This window comes from Euprymna scolopes, chromosome 13, assembly GCF_053919585.1.
Source record: "Euprymna scolopes isolate OS-2025 chromosome 13, ASM5391958v1, whole genome shotgun sequence".
In the NCBI taxonomy this organism is placed as follows: domain Eukaryota; kingdom Metazoa; phylum Mollusca; class Cephalopoda; order Sepiida; family Sepiolidae; genus Euprymna; species Euprymna scolopes.
This window is the reverse complement of record NC_136494.1, coordinates 117,155,945-117,173,734: the sequence shown is the minus strand read 5'-3', so window position 1 is coordinate 117,173,734 and position 17,790 is coordinate 117,155,945. Positions and strand designations below refer to the sequence as shown.

The window sequence follows — 17,790 nt, the reverse complement described above, 5'->3', positions numbered from 1 at the left end:
TCTGGAAAACGTGTTATAAGTTTACAAGCCAAAATCCTTTGCAAACTTAAAGGGAATAATAATTAATTATATAGTAATCCCAACCAAATAAAAAAGTTCAATACAACCAAAATAGGAAATAGAACTTGTTATAGAAGAAAAAATATACTTATATATATTAAAAAAAAAATTAGGACTGTAAATTATACTTTACATGGATTTATTGTTTGACAGGATACTCAAATAAGATTTTTTCCCCATTTCATGAACTCTTTGCACTAAAACTTTTTTTTTTTTGCATTTATGCCTAGTTTTCATATAATGCTGCTTTAATTTATGCAAGTACCAGCAAATCCATAACTTTGCTATAATAGCCATTTGCTAATATCTTTCTTCTGATGAGAAGAACGCATTTCTTTCAAACTCTGCGGACTAAGTAAATCTTAATATTTCTTATTTGAATATTCTGTTGAACAATAAATTCATGTAAAGTATTATTTACAGTCTTAAATTGTGTTATGGTTTTGTCTCTGAAGTTTTAAAAACATTAATACTGTAAAAATAATACGGAGATGGAAATCTTTAAGAGATATAGCAATTAATATATTAGTTTTACAGTAGTAAACAAAGATATGTTAACTGGATCAATTATTAAAACTTAAATTATTTAAATATCTTAATTTCACTTGAATAGTGTTCAATGGTAATTTATTTTTCTTGAATATGATTTTAACTAGAGAAATTGTTATTCATTGAATTTCTAGCATGTGTAAAATACAATGTTTTTTCTAGTCCCTGGCTACAGTATTTACCCCACCTTAAGGTGTTATTTATATTTGTTTATATACATGTGTATTACATACTGTACTGTATAAAATTTTACTTAGGCCCTGCAATACAGCAATTTCACCTTACGATCCCAACCCGGGAACAGAGTAATGCCATACCCCAGGCTTCTACTGTACTGAAAAATTACAAATTAAACACAAAAAGATCGCAATTCCAATTTTGGATTTCCTGAAAAAGCATTGAAATTTGCAGGCTTCTTAGATTGATAGGAGTTCATGCCTTCAATGAAGTCAATTCCCAAATAAAAGCATACATGTTAAAAAAACAAATCATGTTTTAAATAAAAATATTTTCAGGAACAATGCATACATAATTTGACATTTAGCATATAAAAATTCTTGTATTTGTATCATGTCAATAATGCCAAACAATTTCATATGACAATTTCTATAAAAACAACCACAATTATTCTTCCAACAAAGCCTTGGAGCCAGACATTGATGGGGGGTGGGGGTGGGGAAGGACCATTACACTCTAATACCACCAAGCATTTTTAGTATACTCCTTTAAAAATGGCTTTTCAAATACAAGCCAAGACAGAGTTAAAGTGCAGTAGTTTGTTTGAAGCATTGTGATTATATTGAAATAAATATATTTTGTGAGAGACTAATATATTAATTCAGCTTAGATAGCGATATAAATTATGCTTATCTCCAAATAATCAACATTTTGAGAAACATCTTTTCTTCAAAAGGAAAATCAAGAATTGTGATTGAAGTTTGTTTTTTCTTAGCATATCTGCTATCGAATATGTTATTTCAAATGAACATATTTTCCTTTTCTTTTAAGTATAAACGCTTTGTGAAGCATTTAATTGAAGATATAATTAGTCATGTTGCAATTCAGTGTGAAACTTATTAGAAAGAATATCTGCGCCAGGTTTAATGGAAATGTTACCTGGCTGGAATAAAATGTACTTGACACAAACAAGTAGAAATAAAACACAGTTGATATCTGGAAAAAACAAACATGATCGACTGTCAGAAACAAAATAAGTGTTCACTGATTCAAAACCACCTTCAAACGTCATGCTCTCCAGATTATCAGCATACTTCATTGCTAAATAAATGCCCTAGAGGTATGGCTACATTGACAGTGAAAGTGAAATGTCACAATAAGCGTTTACAGGTGTTACAAGTTGTTATATAAGCTAAACCGAAATTGAGGTTGATACGTGAATTGCGACTGGCATCAAGAAAAACACTCCATCAATGTAAATGTATGCCTGCTACTTTTTCACTAACTTACACCCATTCACCACCACCGACAATACACACACACACGGCACAATAACGTTGACACACTGGTTCTCACCAGATCACTGAAGTTAAGCAACATTGAGCCTGGCCAGTACAAGATGAGTGACCATTTGGGAAGATTAGGTGCTGTATGTACCGTACAGAGTCATTTAATGGGAGAGATCCACCCCTAGTGTTAATTAAGACATGCATTTAGGAGAAGGGAATTCTTATGTAAAAACCTGCGATCTATTGTATACTCTGTCCTGTGGCAGTCATCTGCACCGACAAAGGTTAGCAGTAATACCAAGAAGTGTGATTGATTCTACACAAAGCCTTCCTTACTATAAACAAATGATCTGTTTGGATTTCTGAGCAACTTAGTTGTGGTGGAACCTCCTACATCGAAATCGATGGGAGAGTCCTATATATATATATATATATATATATATATATATATATATATATATATATATATATATATATATATATATATATTCGCTCATGTCTGTCACCAAATGACACATTTTCTCTTCCTTATTTCATCTCACTCAACAGCACAGACGAAATCAATAGTAAAAATAACCTTTTAACCGTTTCAGCTAAAAACATAACAGCCTTTTTTCAAACATTATTTTAAAATCGGATCACATGACTTTCAGTTTTAAATCCAAACGTTTTTCATTTTGTTCTTTACTTTTCAATATGAACACCTAAATGCAAAAACAGACCTATCATCTGATGAGATCTTAGTTATTAACTGATCATAATTCCTGATTTTCATTTGAAGGAAAGATATTTCTTGAAATATTGGTGATTTAAAATATCTAAGAGAAAAATAAACAACTGCAATTTACATTTATATTTAAAATACCAAATTAATGCACTTTAACAAATATTCTTCGAATTTGAGTGTCTCAATAAGCAATCGAATATCAGGATTTGATTTAGATAAGAAATATATTAATCATCCAGTTTTTATGTGTGTACTACATGATTGATCCTGACAATGATTCTCCTTTTCGTACGTGGTTTAAACATCAATTATAATAGTACACATTGTGCAGATTTTGTTTGTTATAACTGATCATTAAAATAAACATTTCTCCCTGAGGTGTGATTTGAAACCCAACCCTTAAAATGTAAAACCAGTAGCTTAACCAGGAAAACACAAGAATATGTATGAAAATCCAAAAGAATTAATCTACATATTTAAAATATACTTTATATTACAAATTATGTTATTACTTAATTTTATCATATTAACTCAATATTAATTGATGACAAAAATAACTTGGTTAATTCTATCATCCGATCAGTATTCCAACATTTACTCATATTTCAAATTACTCCAATGTGCATAATAATAACATATCAATTATGTGTCTCTTGGTAAAATTCAATATATCGCCAATCTTGACAAGCTCAATAATGGAACATTCCCACAAAGTCAAGAAAAAACAGAAAATTATACCAACCATAAGACAAAACCTTATCAAATTGAATAAAAGTTATAAAAAAGAGAAAACAAAGTAAAAACATACATATTATTTAATTGGAATTCATTATTGAGATCAGTATTATTTATTAATTTATTTTATTTTATTGCGGACTATTATCCTCATCTTTCTTTTTTTTAAAGTTGTTGTTTCACAACGTTTCAGCCAACTATTCCTCTGGCCTTCGTCAGATGAAAAAGAAAATGAGGAGAATAGTCCACAATAAAATAAAGTAAAAGCAATATATATTTTTTTTTTTATGTTTATAAACTTGTGAAAAATGTCTTCTCCAGAAAAGAATCCATCCAATAGCCAATCAAATCCAAATAAATTCTTTGAGATTTTTTAAGATTCCATCAATATTTTAATATTTCCCTTTCATTTTATTCCATACCTTTTTTTGAGATCTCTTTAGTTATTAAACTATAAAATGTTGTTTGTGTAGTTTTTTCCCTCACTTTCTTCCATACCTTTAAGAGTTTTTTTTTTTTCCGGAATTAATTGACTATGAGAGGCATTCTTCTTTGGTAAGGTTTCATCACTTCTCTCTCTGATGGCCTCAGGCTAAACTCTGATGACTACATCCACGTTTTCAGGAAAGGAGTGACATCCTCGATCAAGTAGATAGTTGCAGACAATGGTCTGGTTGTCAGATAATGTGTTAACCACACTTGTTTTCCCAGTTAATCTGATTACAACCTCCCAGACTCCTTTGTGTAGTGCATGGTGAAAGGAAACAGCAACAGATCACAAATACAAATGATAAGTTAAATACCAAGATCACCAGAGCCTTTCAGAGTCAGAGGGTAGTAACAAATGCCTGTAACCAATTTCAGTGCTCTCATCAAAACCATATATGGGTTCATCAAATGAAATTGACATTACAACAAATTGACTGAAGTTTAATGAATAAATCTAATATAAAATTTACTTGTATTTTGCATAAATATTGACTACATCCTGTATATTGATGTGTGTGTGTGTGTGTGTGTCTACACGCACAAATATGTATATGTGAATGTTTGTGTATGTATGTATATATGTTTTTTTTTTAAATAAATATATTTTTCCATTTACAGACACGATTTGAACTTATATTCTCATCAGTGAAATAAACTAATTGCTACCAATCGGAGGATTCAATATATATAATTCAAGTTTTATCGATCTGAAGAAATGCTCAAAAACTGTAAACTCAGCATGGACTTTATATATTACTAGTAGGGAGACTCAGAGTTGCCCGGATTTATTCCAAATGCACTTATGTCTTATCAAAGAACCCCTGTTGATTTTATACACTAGACCCTTCTGCTTGTGCGGTAATAAAACTTCTAAAATGCACTCGTGATGTTATGTTGTATGAGAGTGTGAACTTTAGTCAAAATTGGACTAAGCCTTCTTTAATCAGATTTTTTTTTTGATCATTGATAATAATGTACATTTGTATGAAATTTCAAAATAGAAAAAAAAAATCAGTCCAACCGTTTTGGAGTCAATAGGGAACTTATACACACACACACACACACACACACACACACACACACAGATAAAGTAACTTTTATATATATGTAGAGATATGTAAGTTGGGTGTATGTATGTATGTATGTATATATATATATATATATATATATATATATATATATATGACTACTGCATTTAATCACATAAATTACTATACAAAGATATAATTTTAAGTGTAAATTTTCAGTATTTACTTCAACAGAGTTTAATACATAGGTAGAGCTAAATAGTAAGTTATGAAAATAAATATGACCATTAAGCTACACAGAATATTCCACATTTCATTCTCGTGAGAATTCGTCAGGCTATATTTATATATATTATATAAATGTACACATGTTTTGGGTAAAAAGCATCAAACAGAATACTTTATAAAGTTTTCAATTTTTAGATTATGTCAATTCTTTTTCTAATGAATCATTGTTCCAGATAATTCAAGATATGCTTGAAAATGTTGGAATTCTGTCCAATTGAAGAAACATTAAAATCGATATGTTTACTGGAAAATAAAGACATCATCATTGGAATCTGCTTTTTCTATATTTATATATGCATGTACACAGAAAAAATATCTCTTAGAATGTAACGTCTGGCAAATGATTTTTGCAGACAGTGAATTTCAGGATTGCTTTGATTTGCTCCTCTTCTGAAACCTTTTACCAAACTTCCTATACAAAAACACAATGACAATTGTGAGATGGGTAAAAAAACACAGGCACTCCTCAGTCAATATTACCCTTTGCATATGTAATTGCTTGATAGCAAGGTGGGCTCAGTATATTTCAGTAGAATTTGTTTGAATTCAACTCTTAAGGAATGTGCTCAATACGCGTAAAAATAGTTCCTTTCTGACTAAATGTTAGAGAAGTAGTATAGTTAATGGTCAGTTTTAGCCATGAGAATGGCAATCCGGGGAATCCCAAGACTGGAGAAAAAGCCGTTTAATCAATCCTTAGTGTTATACTTGACGCCTGTATATTGCTTTATGGTATCTAAAAGGAAGAGATAAGTAGATACATGAGAAATATATATCTACACATGCATTTTAACAAATACGTTTTTGTTAATACCTACAACGCTAGTGAATATGTAGGTGTATTTTAATGGAATCCTTTTTTGTGTGCATGTATGCATGTATATTTTATACTAAATGCGAGTTTGTTTCCCCAAGGCTTTAATAACATAAGATACATACTAAAATATACTTCAGTTCTTGGATTGAGTTATTAAAAAAAAAAAAAAAATTACAAAAAAAAAATTCTGTTCTAATTAGGCATAATTTATAATTAACTAGACAAGTCACCTATTTCACTCATTATATATATATATATATATATATATATATGCATACACACGTGTGTGTGTATACAAGGTTACCCAGCTTCATGAAAGGTCTTAATCTCCTTAAATTAAGTAAAAAAATAAAGTTAATCAAAAAATTTCTTTCATATATTATCGTGTATGAAAAAAAAAAAAAATTAGTATTTTTTTTTTTCAAATTAAGTCCCTATTTTGTTTTCACCCCATGAAAGCAAAGTTAAACACAATGTTATTTTTTTTGTCATTTCAAGCACTCCAAAAACAAGTAATCTAGATGAGGCGAAAATAAAACCTATTCAGTCAAAAGGGATCTATCTTTGACAGAGGACAGAACAGGACCCACACTTTGATCATAGCCTGAACTGAGTTATGTAAAAAAAAAAAGAAGAAAACCCAGAAAAAAACAATCATAATTATTAGTCTAATAAGTAATTATCAATTTTTTCTTTTTTAAATATAAAAACAAAACCATGCAAATGATCACAGTATTGTATCTTTGTTAAAAAGAAATCACCATCACTGTTGTTGTTGAACTATTAACAAATTAAAAAAAAAACAAAAAAAACTCATTCATTAATAAAGAATTCATTTCTGTTAGATGTAATTTCATAATTAAATTATTTTTGCAATCTGATTTATAAAAATATTTTTTTTGTGTCACTACTATATTTACTTTTATTTTTATTTTTTTGTTCCAAATATGTATATATGAATGTGAAGTATACTGTCACTGAGACATAAGTGACTACAGTGATTAGTGACCAGATTTATATGGAACATCCAAGGTAGGGAGTTGTGCAGAAAATTGTTTGTTCATATTACACTTAAATTTCTGCATGTTCGTATAGTTGGTGAAATAGGAAAAGAATTTTAAAGGAAAGTAATTCAATGTAACTATTAGAGAGTTTTCAAGCATCTGCGGACTTTAACAGTGAAGAGATGGGATTTTGCTGCAAGTAGTAAGTTTATTGGAGTACAATCCATGGAAGTAGTTGTAAAATAAGCACAGGGATGAAACACTGCAGTGACACAGCAGGGGCTGGAGCTAAGCATACATGTGGGACCTATTAGATTAGAGACTCTTTTTTTGCATCATGTTCAAGGGGGATAGTTGGTGCCCCAGCAAAAATTCGACAACAATACACCAGGCATAGGCAAATGTTGACTTTATATAGGATACTAGTAGATATGAAAAGTAAAGGAAGCTAACCTTCTTTGCAGCAGACTTGGTAGTATCTTCTATGTATAAATCTCAATTCATTATCTTTTATATTACTGTATAGATGAGAATATGAAACAATGTTTTATAAAAAAAAATGTTTCAACAACGTATTGTAAAAAATAAAATTGAGTATATATATATATATATATATATATATATATATATATATATATATAAACAAAATTTATGTCCCTATCTCTTGAATAATAAAATGAGGTTAGAATTATGATTTTTAAGTGTGAAGTAAAATCTATTGTATACTCACAACACCTGAAGTAGAAATGCTATGAAGTATGCACTGTTTTAGTGTGTGTGTGTGTGTGTGTGTTTTTTTTACTCTTAATTGTACCTGTATCATGTTAAAAGAAGTAAATAGGGCATTGTACAGTATTGCAAACATAATATCATTATAATGTTATTTACAAATATGAAAACAAATATAATTTTTTTTTATCTCATGAAAAATTAAAACAAAAAATAATTTTAAAAAAAATAATGCTTTCTTTCTTTTTTTTTTTTTTTTTCAAAAAAATAAATCTGAGATCCCCCCTTTTTTTTAAAGGATGGGATTTTTTATATAGGTAATTTTTTATTTTATGGGTAACGTTTGCGTAATGCTATTGCAAACTATTTTTTATGCGTAAAGTTGCTGAAAACTGTTTTTATAGGTAGTGCTACTGAGAACTATTTTCTATAGGTAATGTTATTGAGAATATGTTTTATGGCTAATTTTATTGGGAACTATTTTTTATGGGTAATGTTATTGGGAATTATATTTTATGGATAATGTTATTAAGAACTATTTTTATGGATAATGTTATTAAGAACTATTTTTTATAGGCAATGTTATTGAGAACTATTTTTTATAGGTAATGTTATTGAGGACTATTTTTTATAGGTAATGTTATTGAGGACTATTTTTTATAGGTAATGTTATTGAGAACTATTTTTTATAAGTACTGTTATTGAGAACTATTTTTTATAAGTACTGTTATTGAGAACTATTTTTTATAGGTAATGTTATTGGGAACTATTTTTTATAGGTAATGTTATTGGGAACTATTTTTTTATAGATAATGTCATTGGGAACTATTTTTTTATAGATAATGTCATTGGGAACTATTCTTATCGTGTATCCATTCATCCTTTTGAAACATGTATTTCAGATATTTGATTTATAAAAAAAATATCCTAAAATCGGAAAAACTACTGCAATTGACTTTCAATTCGACCTCCACAAATAAAACAAATAAAAGAAATAAAACACAAAATACATAGAGGCAGATAAGTTATAAAAATAAATAAAATCTTTAAAAAAAAAAGTGTACAAAGAGAAAGTACGTACAAAAAGTATTCATATTTTTTTCTTTTTTAATTAAAATAAATAATGCAGTCAAAAACAAACATAAAAAAAAAATTACAACAAAACAAAACAGAAAAAAAATCAGGTGTTTTGAAAAAAAAAAAAAACACTAAATAATGTTTTAGAAATACAAATCACTTTTATATCATCTTTTATACTTTCATATTTGTCAACATAAATTCCTTTTTTTTTATGTATATCGCATGAGTACATCTGTGAGTGCACACACATACACACACAAAAAAATGTATGTATGCATGTGTAGGAGTATACACACACACACACAACCACACTATATATATATATATATATATATATATATATATATATACGTATATGTGCATCTGCATACTAACATATGCAAACCTGTGGCAAAAAAGAGGAGTGTGCAGCCAGTTGTGGAGGGGGGAAGACGAAGAAGACCATAAAAAATCCATTGTTGCTTTCCCAATGGATCATGGGGCTTTTTCCGAATAAGGAGAGAGGGCATGACTTAGCTAGAGTGCAAAGAACTGCACAAATGATTGGCAACAGATCTCTGACAAAATATCAGTTGCACTCAAAGAAAGAAAAAAAAAAAAAAAAAAGAAACAAAGGACAGGACAAGCAGACCTAGAAACGCCTGGCTATTATATTATTATTTTGATCTCGATGAAAGCAGCAGTACCACAGGTCTTTTTAAAGAACTGCTGGCTGGTAGTGCTAATATATATATTTAATAGAATCAAATGCATCACATTCACGACTACGTTCAGAATCTGTAAAATGTGACGAGATTCAAAACATTGTCTTAAAATTTTAAATCTTTTTGTTTTTTTTTGAGGATGTGTGTGTAGGGGATCAAGGGAAAAAAATCATGAAGACGAGCACAACGTAGCAAGAACAAACTTGGTATCGATTCACTGTCCGGAGTCCCTCCTTTGATGCAATCGTTAACCTTAGAAGACGTAGAATTTCACCAAAGCTAGAGTCTGCTTCTTTATTTACTTATTTTTTTTTTGCAGTCGAACGTGGACCAAGATTATGTGTGCTTTTTGACTTTATGAATGTGCAAAGGAAGATTGGCGATCGGAGACAGTAAAGCTTAAGTAGTCCTTTTTTTTTTTTTTTTTTAAAGTGTTCGTTATCACCATTATTACTATTACTGTTTTACTTTCTCTCTCCATCCCTAACTTCTTCATCTATGTAAAAAAAAATAAAATCTTTTGCCTTTGTGAACAGACAACATTCACAGAAAGTCAAGAATGGATGGCAGTGTTGTTGCTGCTGCTGCTTCAGAAAGGTACCAGCCACACAGGTGTTTAAAAAAACCCTACTCAGTAGGGTGTGTTAATGGGGTTTAGAAGAAGGGTGCATTTCAAATCCAACAGTGGTCCATAAATCTTTCATCGTTCCTGTATACTTATCATCGAATCGCTGTAGCAGGTAATGTAACTGGTCTCCACTAGTTCACAATGTAAGTCAATGATCGCTCAAAACCAAGTCTCAGAACTAGCTATTTGCCAAATCATCTTTTCACTCTCCAACTTTTCTTTTTTTTTAAAAGATTGTCTTAGAAATTAAAAAAAAAAAAAAAAAATTACCATCCCTTCAGGTTTTTTTTTTCTTCTTTTTTAAATATTTGTTTGAGAATGAATCAACCAACTGTATTTCATAACAGATTTTGAATAGCTTCAACTTGAACTCGTGTTGGGATCAGTCAGTTTGTCCCAGTCCATCCCACACTGGGAATCCGATGAAGCAGTAAAATCCGTGTCATCAAAGCTAAACATGTCGAGAACATCCTGTTGTGTCTTAGGGGTCAAGATCGGATCTGATGATGTAAAAGAGATAGGTGTGTTGAGGGAGGCCGGAGCAAAGCCCGTGCTAGGTATAACAACATCTAACCAGTCGGACACATCCATTTGCATATTGCAAGAGCTGTCCGTGTCGTGCGGTAAATCGAGGGTCACTTCGAGATCTGTTGAAGAGCCCGGATTACTGGCATCTGTTTTAGTAATTATTGGTAGCTTGTGGTCAGTGAATGAGTCAGGCAGTTCAAGGTTAGTGAAGCCACTCTCAGACGTCCAGTCCATGCTGTTAAAATCGTGGTTGAGCACCTCATTGATATCAACAAACTCGCGGCTTGTGTCGCAAGATATTGTAGAAGAAATCGGTGCAACATCTGGTTCTTGTTTTACCAAGACGGGCGTAGGGGCCGGTATAGTTGCCGATACGACAGGCCGTTGGTTAACTAAAGATGATGAGGATGTGGAGTTGGTAGTCAACGATGGAGATGGCATGAGCACTGTGGCTAATGAGAATGGTGTATTGCTGGAGGAAGTGGAGGCAGCAGCCGTTTGAGTTACGGACACAGTTGGAACTGTTGATGTCTGGGCTGTGGTTTTTGGAGTAGGTGGAGGCTCTTGTGCAGCACTTGGAGGTAATTCTATTGAAAAAAAACAAAACAAAACATGAGGATTAAAAACAGTTTTGAGAGATTATATATATATATATATATATATATATATATATATATATATATATATATATGTGTGTGTGTGTGTGTGTGTGTTATATATGTTCTTAACTGTAACTGTGCTGCTTGTTTGAAAAAATTCCAGCAAAGGGCTTATTATAAAGAAAACATTTTGCTTGGTGGAAGCATAATATTTATTTCAAAATTTTACAGAAGGTCAGAAAAACATTGGTTCCATGGCTTCAAATCCAATATAAGGGGACCAGTTTATGGTCAAGAAAATATTGGACTCTCTTCGGCCTCTGTTATTCTGGTTTCCAGTTTTATTTGTTATTATAGTTTCTGGAATAACAGATATAAAAGAAAGATTGAAGAGAGTTGAATATTTTCTCGACCATGAACTGGTCCCCCCTATATTGGATTTGAAACTGACAGTACCTATGCTTTTTTGATTTTCTGTAAAATCAGAAAATTATATATATAAAATTTTTAAATTATATATATATATATATATATATATATATATATATATATATATATATACTAGCAGGACCTGTGTACCGGTCTTGCCCAGTGAAAGCATGCCCACCATACAACCAGAAAAAAAAATTAAACTAGTAGTTAAACTGTTAGTAGGAGCCACTGCCGGCTCAGTAAAATAGCGGGCACTGGCGTCTGTGGCCAAAATAAACGTACTGTGTCGAAGTAACAACATTAATATCTATAAACTGATTCTTAACGCGGGGATTTGATTATGTGCTGTGATTATTCTGTGCTTTCACCTAACGTGACAAATAAAAGTAGGATAGTATAGCCTATTAGATAGCAGTTGTTACTGTCTGCCTGTAATGTACAATGAAAATAAAAACTATAAATTAATTATAATCCAGTGCGTTTATTCCAGAAGGAACAAGGAAAAATAATACATAAACACTGTGGCGGACAAGAACAATGATTCCGGTAGCCTTTAAATTTTTCCATTTAACTTTGTCATAATTTTTTCCAGCGATTATCATTGAGTATATGTTTAATTTTCAAATTAAAAAAGAAATTTAAGGTAGTATTTTATACCCTCTCGACGTAAATACCCCTGACGAACCCGACAAGCAGCTAAATCCCACCCCTACACAATAGAAATCCCTAGGTGCAAGAAAGCCTTCTACTCCAATAGTTTCTTCCCCAAAACTGCTAGGCATTTGAACTCCCTTCTGGGATTCTGCTTTCCCAAATGTACTGACATGCAGAAGTTCAAGTGTAATGTAAACACACATCTAGCTACTCATCTCCCCTCATAATACCCCTGCAACTTATGTTCCCCATAGTAGCCCCCTACTTCAAAGTGACACTGTGCCTTGTTTGGGGTAGAAAATTAAATTTAAAAAAAAAAAAAAAAAAAGTCAGGGATCAGTGTGTAATGATAACGCTCTAATAAATGAAACACACTTTTTTTGGTTACATCAGTTGTTAATGCTGTCCCTAGCCGTTAAATATTTCCCTTTTCTGTTGGTAAGGTGTATACAATTTTTTCCAAGGTATTTTGATAATGTGCAAGCTAAGCATGTAATCTATGCTAAGTGTCGTAGAAATTAGTGAAAAATTGAAAAGGAAAAATCTAAATGCTAATGGCAGCATTAACAACGGGAGAGGCCAAAAAGTGGGTGTTTACTGTAGTCGAATGTCATAATTCCGAACTTAAGCGTATAAGCGCGGATAATCACTTGAAAAATTTATGAATAAGTGAAAAATAAAAAAAAAGTAAATAAGCATTGTTCAGGCCCACCAATTCTTTTGTCTTTTTTTTTTTTAATTTTTTTTTAAATTATTTTGCAATATGAAAGTTATGTGTTTTATAGGTTTTGATCAAATTTTATTACATGATTTTGATTGTAGAAAATCTTTTTTATCAAGGCTAGGAGACCATTTGAGGATAAGGGTTAATGAGTGTACAGTGTCAATGGGGGAAAAAAACGTTTTAACAATTTTTGTGAACAAAATCCAGAAAGTAAAAAAACAAAACAAAAAAAAACAGCAAGATAACTAATATGGTGGAAAACATCAAAAAACCAAAAATTAGTTCAAAATGACTTCTGATACCGATGTACTTAGGCAGACATTGGAGAGTTCTGCTTATATATTATTTATAGTTCAAATTCACATAATCATCTCTTGGTTCTCGCCCAGATATAAGTTAATTTGATGGTTATAAAATTAAAAGAAAAAAAAAATAACAAACCTCCGTTTCTTATGAGGATTTCAAGAACATCATCCATTGCTTGGCTTTTGGTTGATATTGAAAAAGCAGTCGTATTTGTTGAATTCTCACTTGATACCGAAGTGGGAACTGTGGTTGATGTCAAAGGGTTAGTTCCTCCATCTTGCATTGTCACAAATAATGGACCCTAAAAAAGAACAGATAAAGTCAGTAACAGACAAAACAAAAGACAATGAAAGTGGGGGGGGGGGAAAGAGACTCATTTAATTATCAAAATCTTCTGTTCAAAACTCGTGGAAAGCAAACCTCTGATTAGTCACTCTGGATTGGGTGTAGGCCTCTTTAACATTTTCTATAACCATTTTGCTTTGAATAAAAAAGGAATACTATTACAGGCATTTGCATGCATGCAGCAGCCCTGCCGTTCTAACACAGCTCTCTACATTGTAAAGCCATGGTAATCTCGGGAAGACAAGTAAAGATGGTAGTTTCTCGTTGTTTTCCGTCTTGATTTGGGAGTGTATCTCCCCCTCCCTGAGTTAAATGCGCCCTCAGATACCAACCTGGAAATTTCTATGACTCAACACGGTACATACAGTGCCTAGCTTCCCAAATAGTCACCCACCTGGTATTGGCCAAGCTCATTGTGGCTTAACTTCAGTGATCTGGCAAAAACCAGTGTGCCAACATGACTTTTCATAAGGGTTCTGTTATAGACAATGAGAAAATGCACTGATGATTCCACAAAAGAGTCAGAATATGGATTTCAGTTGATGCCGTTTTTATAGTTAATGTAAAATATCAAAATTTAAAATTGCACTCGACTTCAAATTCATTAACTTCAAAGTGTCTTTTGACACAGTGTGGCGAAAAAACCCATAGAAAATGCTAACAGCAATTGGAGTTGATAGCAACATTGTAAACATTGCTGAAAATTTATACAAAGACACAAATTATGTCATTGTTATTAACAGATACATCAAAAATTGGTTTGAAGTAATTGTAGAGTTATCGCTCTCCTAAAAAAAAAAATAGCTACAATAAAATGAAAAAAAAAGTGCTGTACAAACCTGTGTAATTTGGTGCTTATTCTTGACAGCTTCGTCATATTTTGGTGGTTCTCGTAATGGGATAGAGAAAAAAGCCGACGGTGAGTTTGAGCTATCGTTGCTCGTGGATGGCTGTGATCCCAATGTTGAAGTGACCTGAGTACTCTCACTTAGAGATACCACAGGAATAGGGCTAGAATTCAAGGTGGAAATAGGCATACTGCCAATAGAAGAAAAATTAAGATTAAAAAGATAAAAAACAACAAATAAAATGTTTAATAATAAGTTTATAGAGGAATTATAGAAGACTATCACAACATAAGAAATGGAAATATGTAAGTGTTGATATGGAAAACAAAAAAACTGAAGTGATCATTTGTTTATGTTTAAGTTTTTAAAATAAATCTTCATTTAGTTTCAATAAGAAGATGCACTTGACTTACCCAGAGCTACAGATCAAACTGTTAGGAGAAGGGGATCCTTCCCTTGAGTTGCTCTGTGATACACTGAGGATAAACGGTGTGACTGACTGTGAAGAGCTTAAAGCCAGTTGAGTAAGATCAACTGCATGGCTTGGGCTTTTCTGTTGCTGCTGTTGTTGTTGCTGTTGCTGTTTATTAAATAATTCACTAAAATTAGGTTTAATATCAGGACCCGCGGTTGAAGTGGTCACGATCATGGTTGGCAGACTCTGAGTTGGTTGCACATTATGAGTGGAAGTTTGGATAAATTGTGCTGTGATAGGAATTGGAGTGAGAGCAATAGAGCTGAGAGTCTGCTGCACCTGCAGAGATGGGGATTGTGGGAGGGGAGGGGGCAAAGGGACTTTGGAATCAGCAGGACCAAGATTCATCAGTATGTGCGATGGGGATTGCGCAAGGACTTGGTGTGATGGGGACTGAGGGTTGATTATCTGAGGTGGCGATTGCACATTGAGGATCTGTTGTGGCGACTGCACGTTTAGAATCGGAGAGTGCATGTTCATCATTTGCGGAGAATGGACAGTCATCACGTGTGGTGGTGAGTGCATAGTCATGACCTGTGGCGGAGAGTGCACAGTCATTACTTGCGCTGGAGATTGTACATTCATCATTTGTGGTGGGGACTGTACACTCATCACCTGGGCTGGAGACTGTGGCTGTTGCTTGATAAGATTTGCCTGCTGCGTTTGTTGCTGTGCTTGCTGTAATTGAATCTTCAGCTGCTGTTGTTGCAACTGCAAGTGCAATTGCAACTGAGATTCGTGCAACTGACGCTGTAGTTCTTCGATTTTCTTTTGCTGTTGCTTAACCAAGTCATCCTGACCGACGATCCCCCGTTGCTGATTGGTAATCTGCGGCTGCATTTGTTGTTGAGGTGAGACGACGCCAACAGCTTTTTGCACAGACAATATATTCTGACAGTGTTCATTCTGGGAAATGACGTGATCAATGTCCATCGGGGCATTATCAACAGGGGCTACCGATGGAGGTCGTGAGATTTGGTCAATACTCATTGGAACATTGCTTATAGCATTGTTCAGGTGGTTTTTGTGCTGCAAGAAACTGGTGGCAAGGTCCAGCTTGTCTATGGACATGTTGGACAAAGTCTGATTTGAAATTTCCTTGCTGTTGGGTGAGGTTGGGGGAGAAATGTTTGTGAGCATCGATTCATCGGCTGTATAGAGGAAAGCCTGCATTGCGGGTTGAGAAATGTTGCTGTTATTGTCAAGAATACTGCTGGGTGCCTGTTTGGTGATGGGTGTGGTGGGAGCCGAATTTGTGGATGACGATGACGTGGTGGTGATCGTGTTTGCTTTTGTTTCCATATAGTTTCGGAGACGTTCGATTAGTTGGGGCTTCGACCCAGAAACGGTCAAGTTCCGTTTTTTTAGTTCAGCCCTTAAATCTGCAACCTTCATCTCTTCCAGGTTTGAAAGAGGTTTCAAAATAACAGGGTTGTTTGTATTTGATATTTGTTGTTGTTGCTGCTGCTGCTGTTGCTGCTGCTGTTGTTGTTGCTGCTGTTGTTGTTGCTGTTGTTGCTGCTGCTGTTGTTGCTGCTGCTGTTGTTGCTGCTGCTGCTGTTGTTGTTGTAACTGATGGTGAGCAGGTGAGGGGCAAGGTGAATGGTGGGTAATTTGGTTCTGATGGATCTGTTTTTGTGGAATCATGGCGATGTGATGCTGGTGGTGGTTCTGGTGCTGCTGGGGTAGGGGTGGTGGCGGTGGTGGTGGTGGTGGCGGCGGCGGTGGAGGAGGGGTCTGTTGGGGCTGGTGCTGGTGTTTTGAAGTCATAGATGGGGAGGGGCTCTGCCGCATTACCGGCTGCGATAAGGTGCTTGTAGGAATCGGAGACGGGCTTGACGGAGACACCGTCATCATCATGCCAACCGACGCATTCATATGCTGGTTTTCTCCGACCTTGGTGGGTGCCGTTGCTGCCGCCGAGTTTGCCAACAAATTCTTTTGCTGGAATTCTAACTGCCACTGGAGAAACAACTGCTGCTGTTGCAGAAGAATGTGATATGGCGTTTCAGAATTATTAGCAAGATTCTGTGCAGCATTCTGGATGTTTTTGACGATATTTGGTGGACCCTTGTATTCATGGAATTTGATAACCTTAGCCTTTGGCTGAGTTTTCGGTTTTGGCTTTTTGGGCCGTGATTTGTGTTGATTAGAACTACTGGAATTTCCATTTCTTGAGTTTGAAGAATGCGTATTGGACGTTGTTTGCCGATTCCCCACAACCGAGGGGCCTGATGGAACAGCGTATGGCTGACCAGGTGGTATGTTAACGGTCGACTTAGAGTTTGGAGAACTTTGCGTCTGGCTTGTAACCCTTGTTATGAGGGATCCAAAGTCTATAGTGCTGGCAATGCTAGACCCAGGACTACCAATATCGGATAAGTTTGAGTCCTCTTCCTGAGTGGTGGGAGAGAGGGCTTCATCACTGTTGCTTTCCTCGTCAAATGTAAACTGTTGTTTTAGTCCTCGGTGATCAAGCTCTTCGGCATCGCTTGTTCGCTGGAATTTGATCAGACCGTCTGTAAAAGTGAAAAAAAGAAAAATAAAGTAAAAGAAGAAAAAAAAAATGATTTTG

The 17,790-nt window shown here is 33.7% G+C and overlaps 1 protein-coding gene across 28 annotated transcripts in view; it reads right to left on the bottom strand.

The window, feature by feature from the left end:
* Positions 1-9,796: 9,796 nt before the first annotated feature.
* LOC145292164 (uncharacterized) overlaps positions 9,797-17,790 on the bottom strand; it is an 801,350-nt gene continuing 793,356 nt past the window's right edge. For all 28 annotated transcript variants that reach the window (XM_080138343.1, XM_080138347.1, XM_080138350.1 and 25 more), the window contains 4 exons: positions 15,154-17,734; positions 14,732-14,930; positions 13,683-13,848; positions 9,797-11,419 (listed from right to left, as the gene is read on the bottom strand). In XM_080138343.1, the coding sequence (XP_079994469.1) occupies positions 10,665-11,419; positions 13,683-13,848; positions 14,732-14,930; positions 15,154-17,734 (3,701 nt within the window). In that variant the 3' untranslated portion in view covers positions 9,797-10,664. The remainder of the gene's footprint in view (positions 11,420-13,682; positions 13,849-14,731; positions 14,931-15,153; positions 17,735-17,790) is intronic.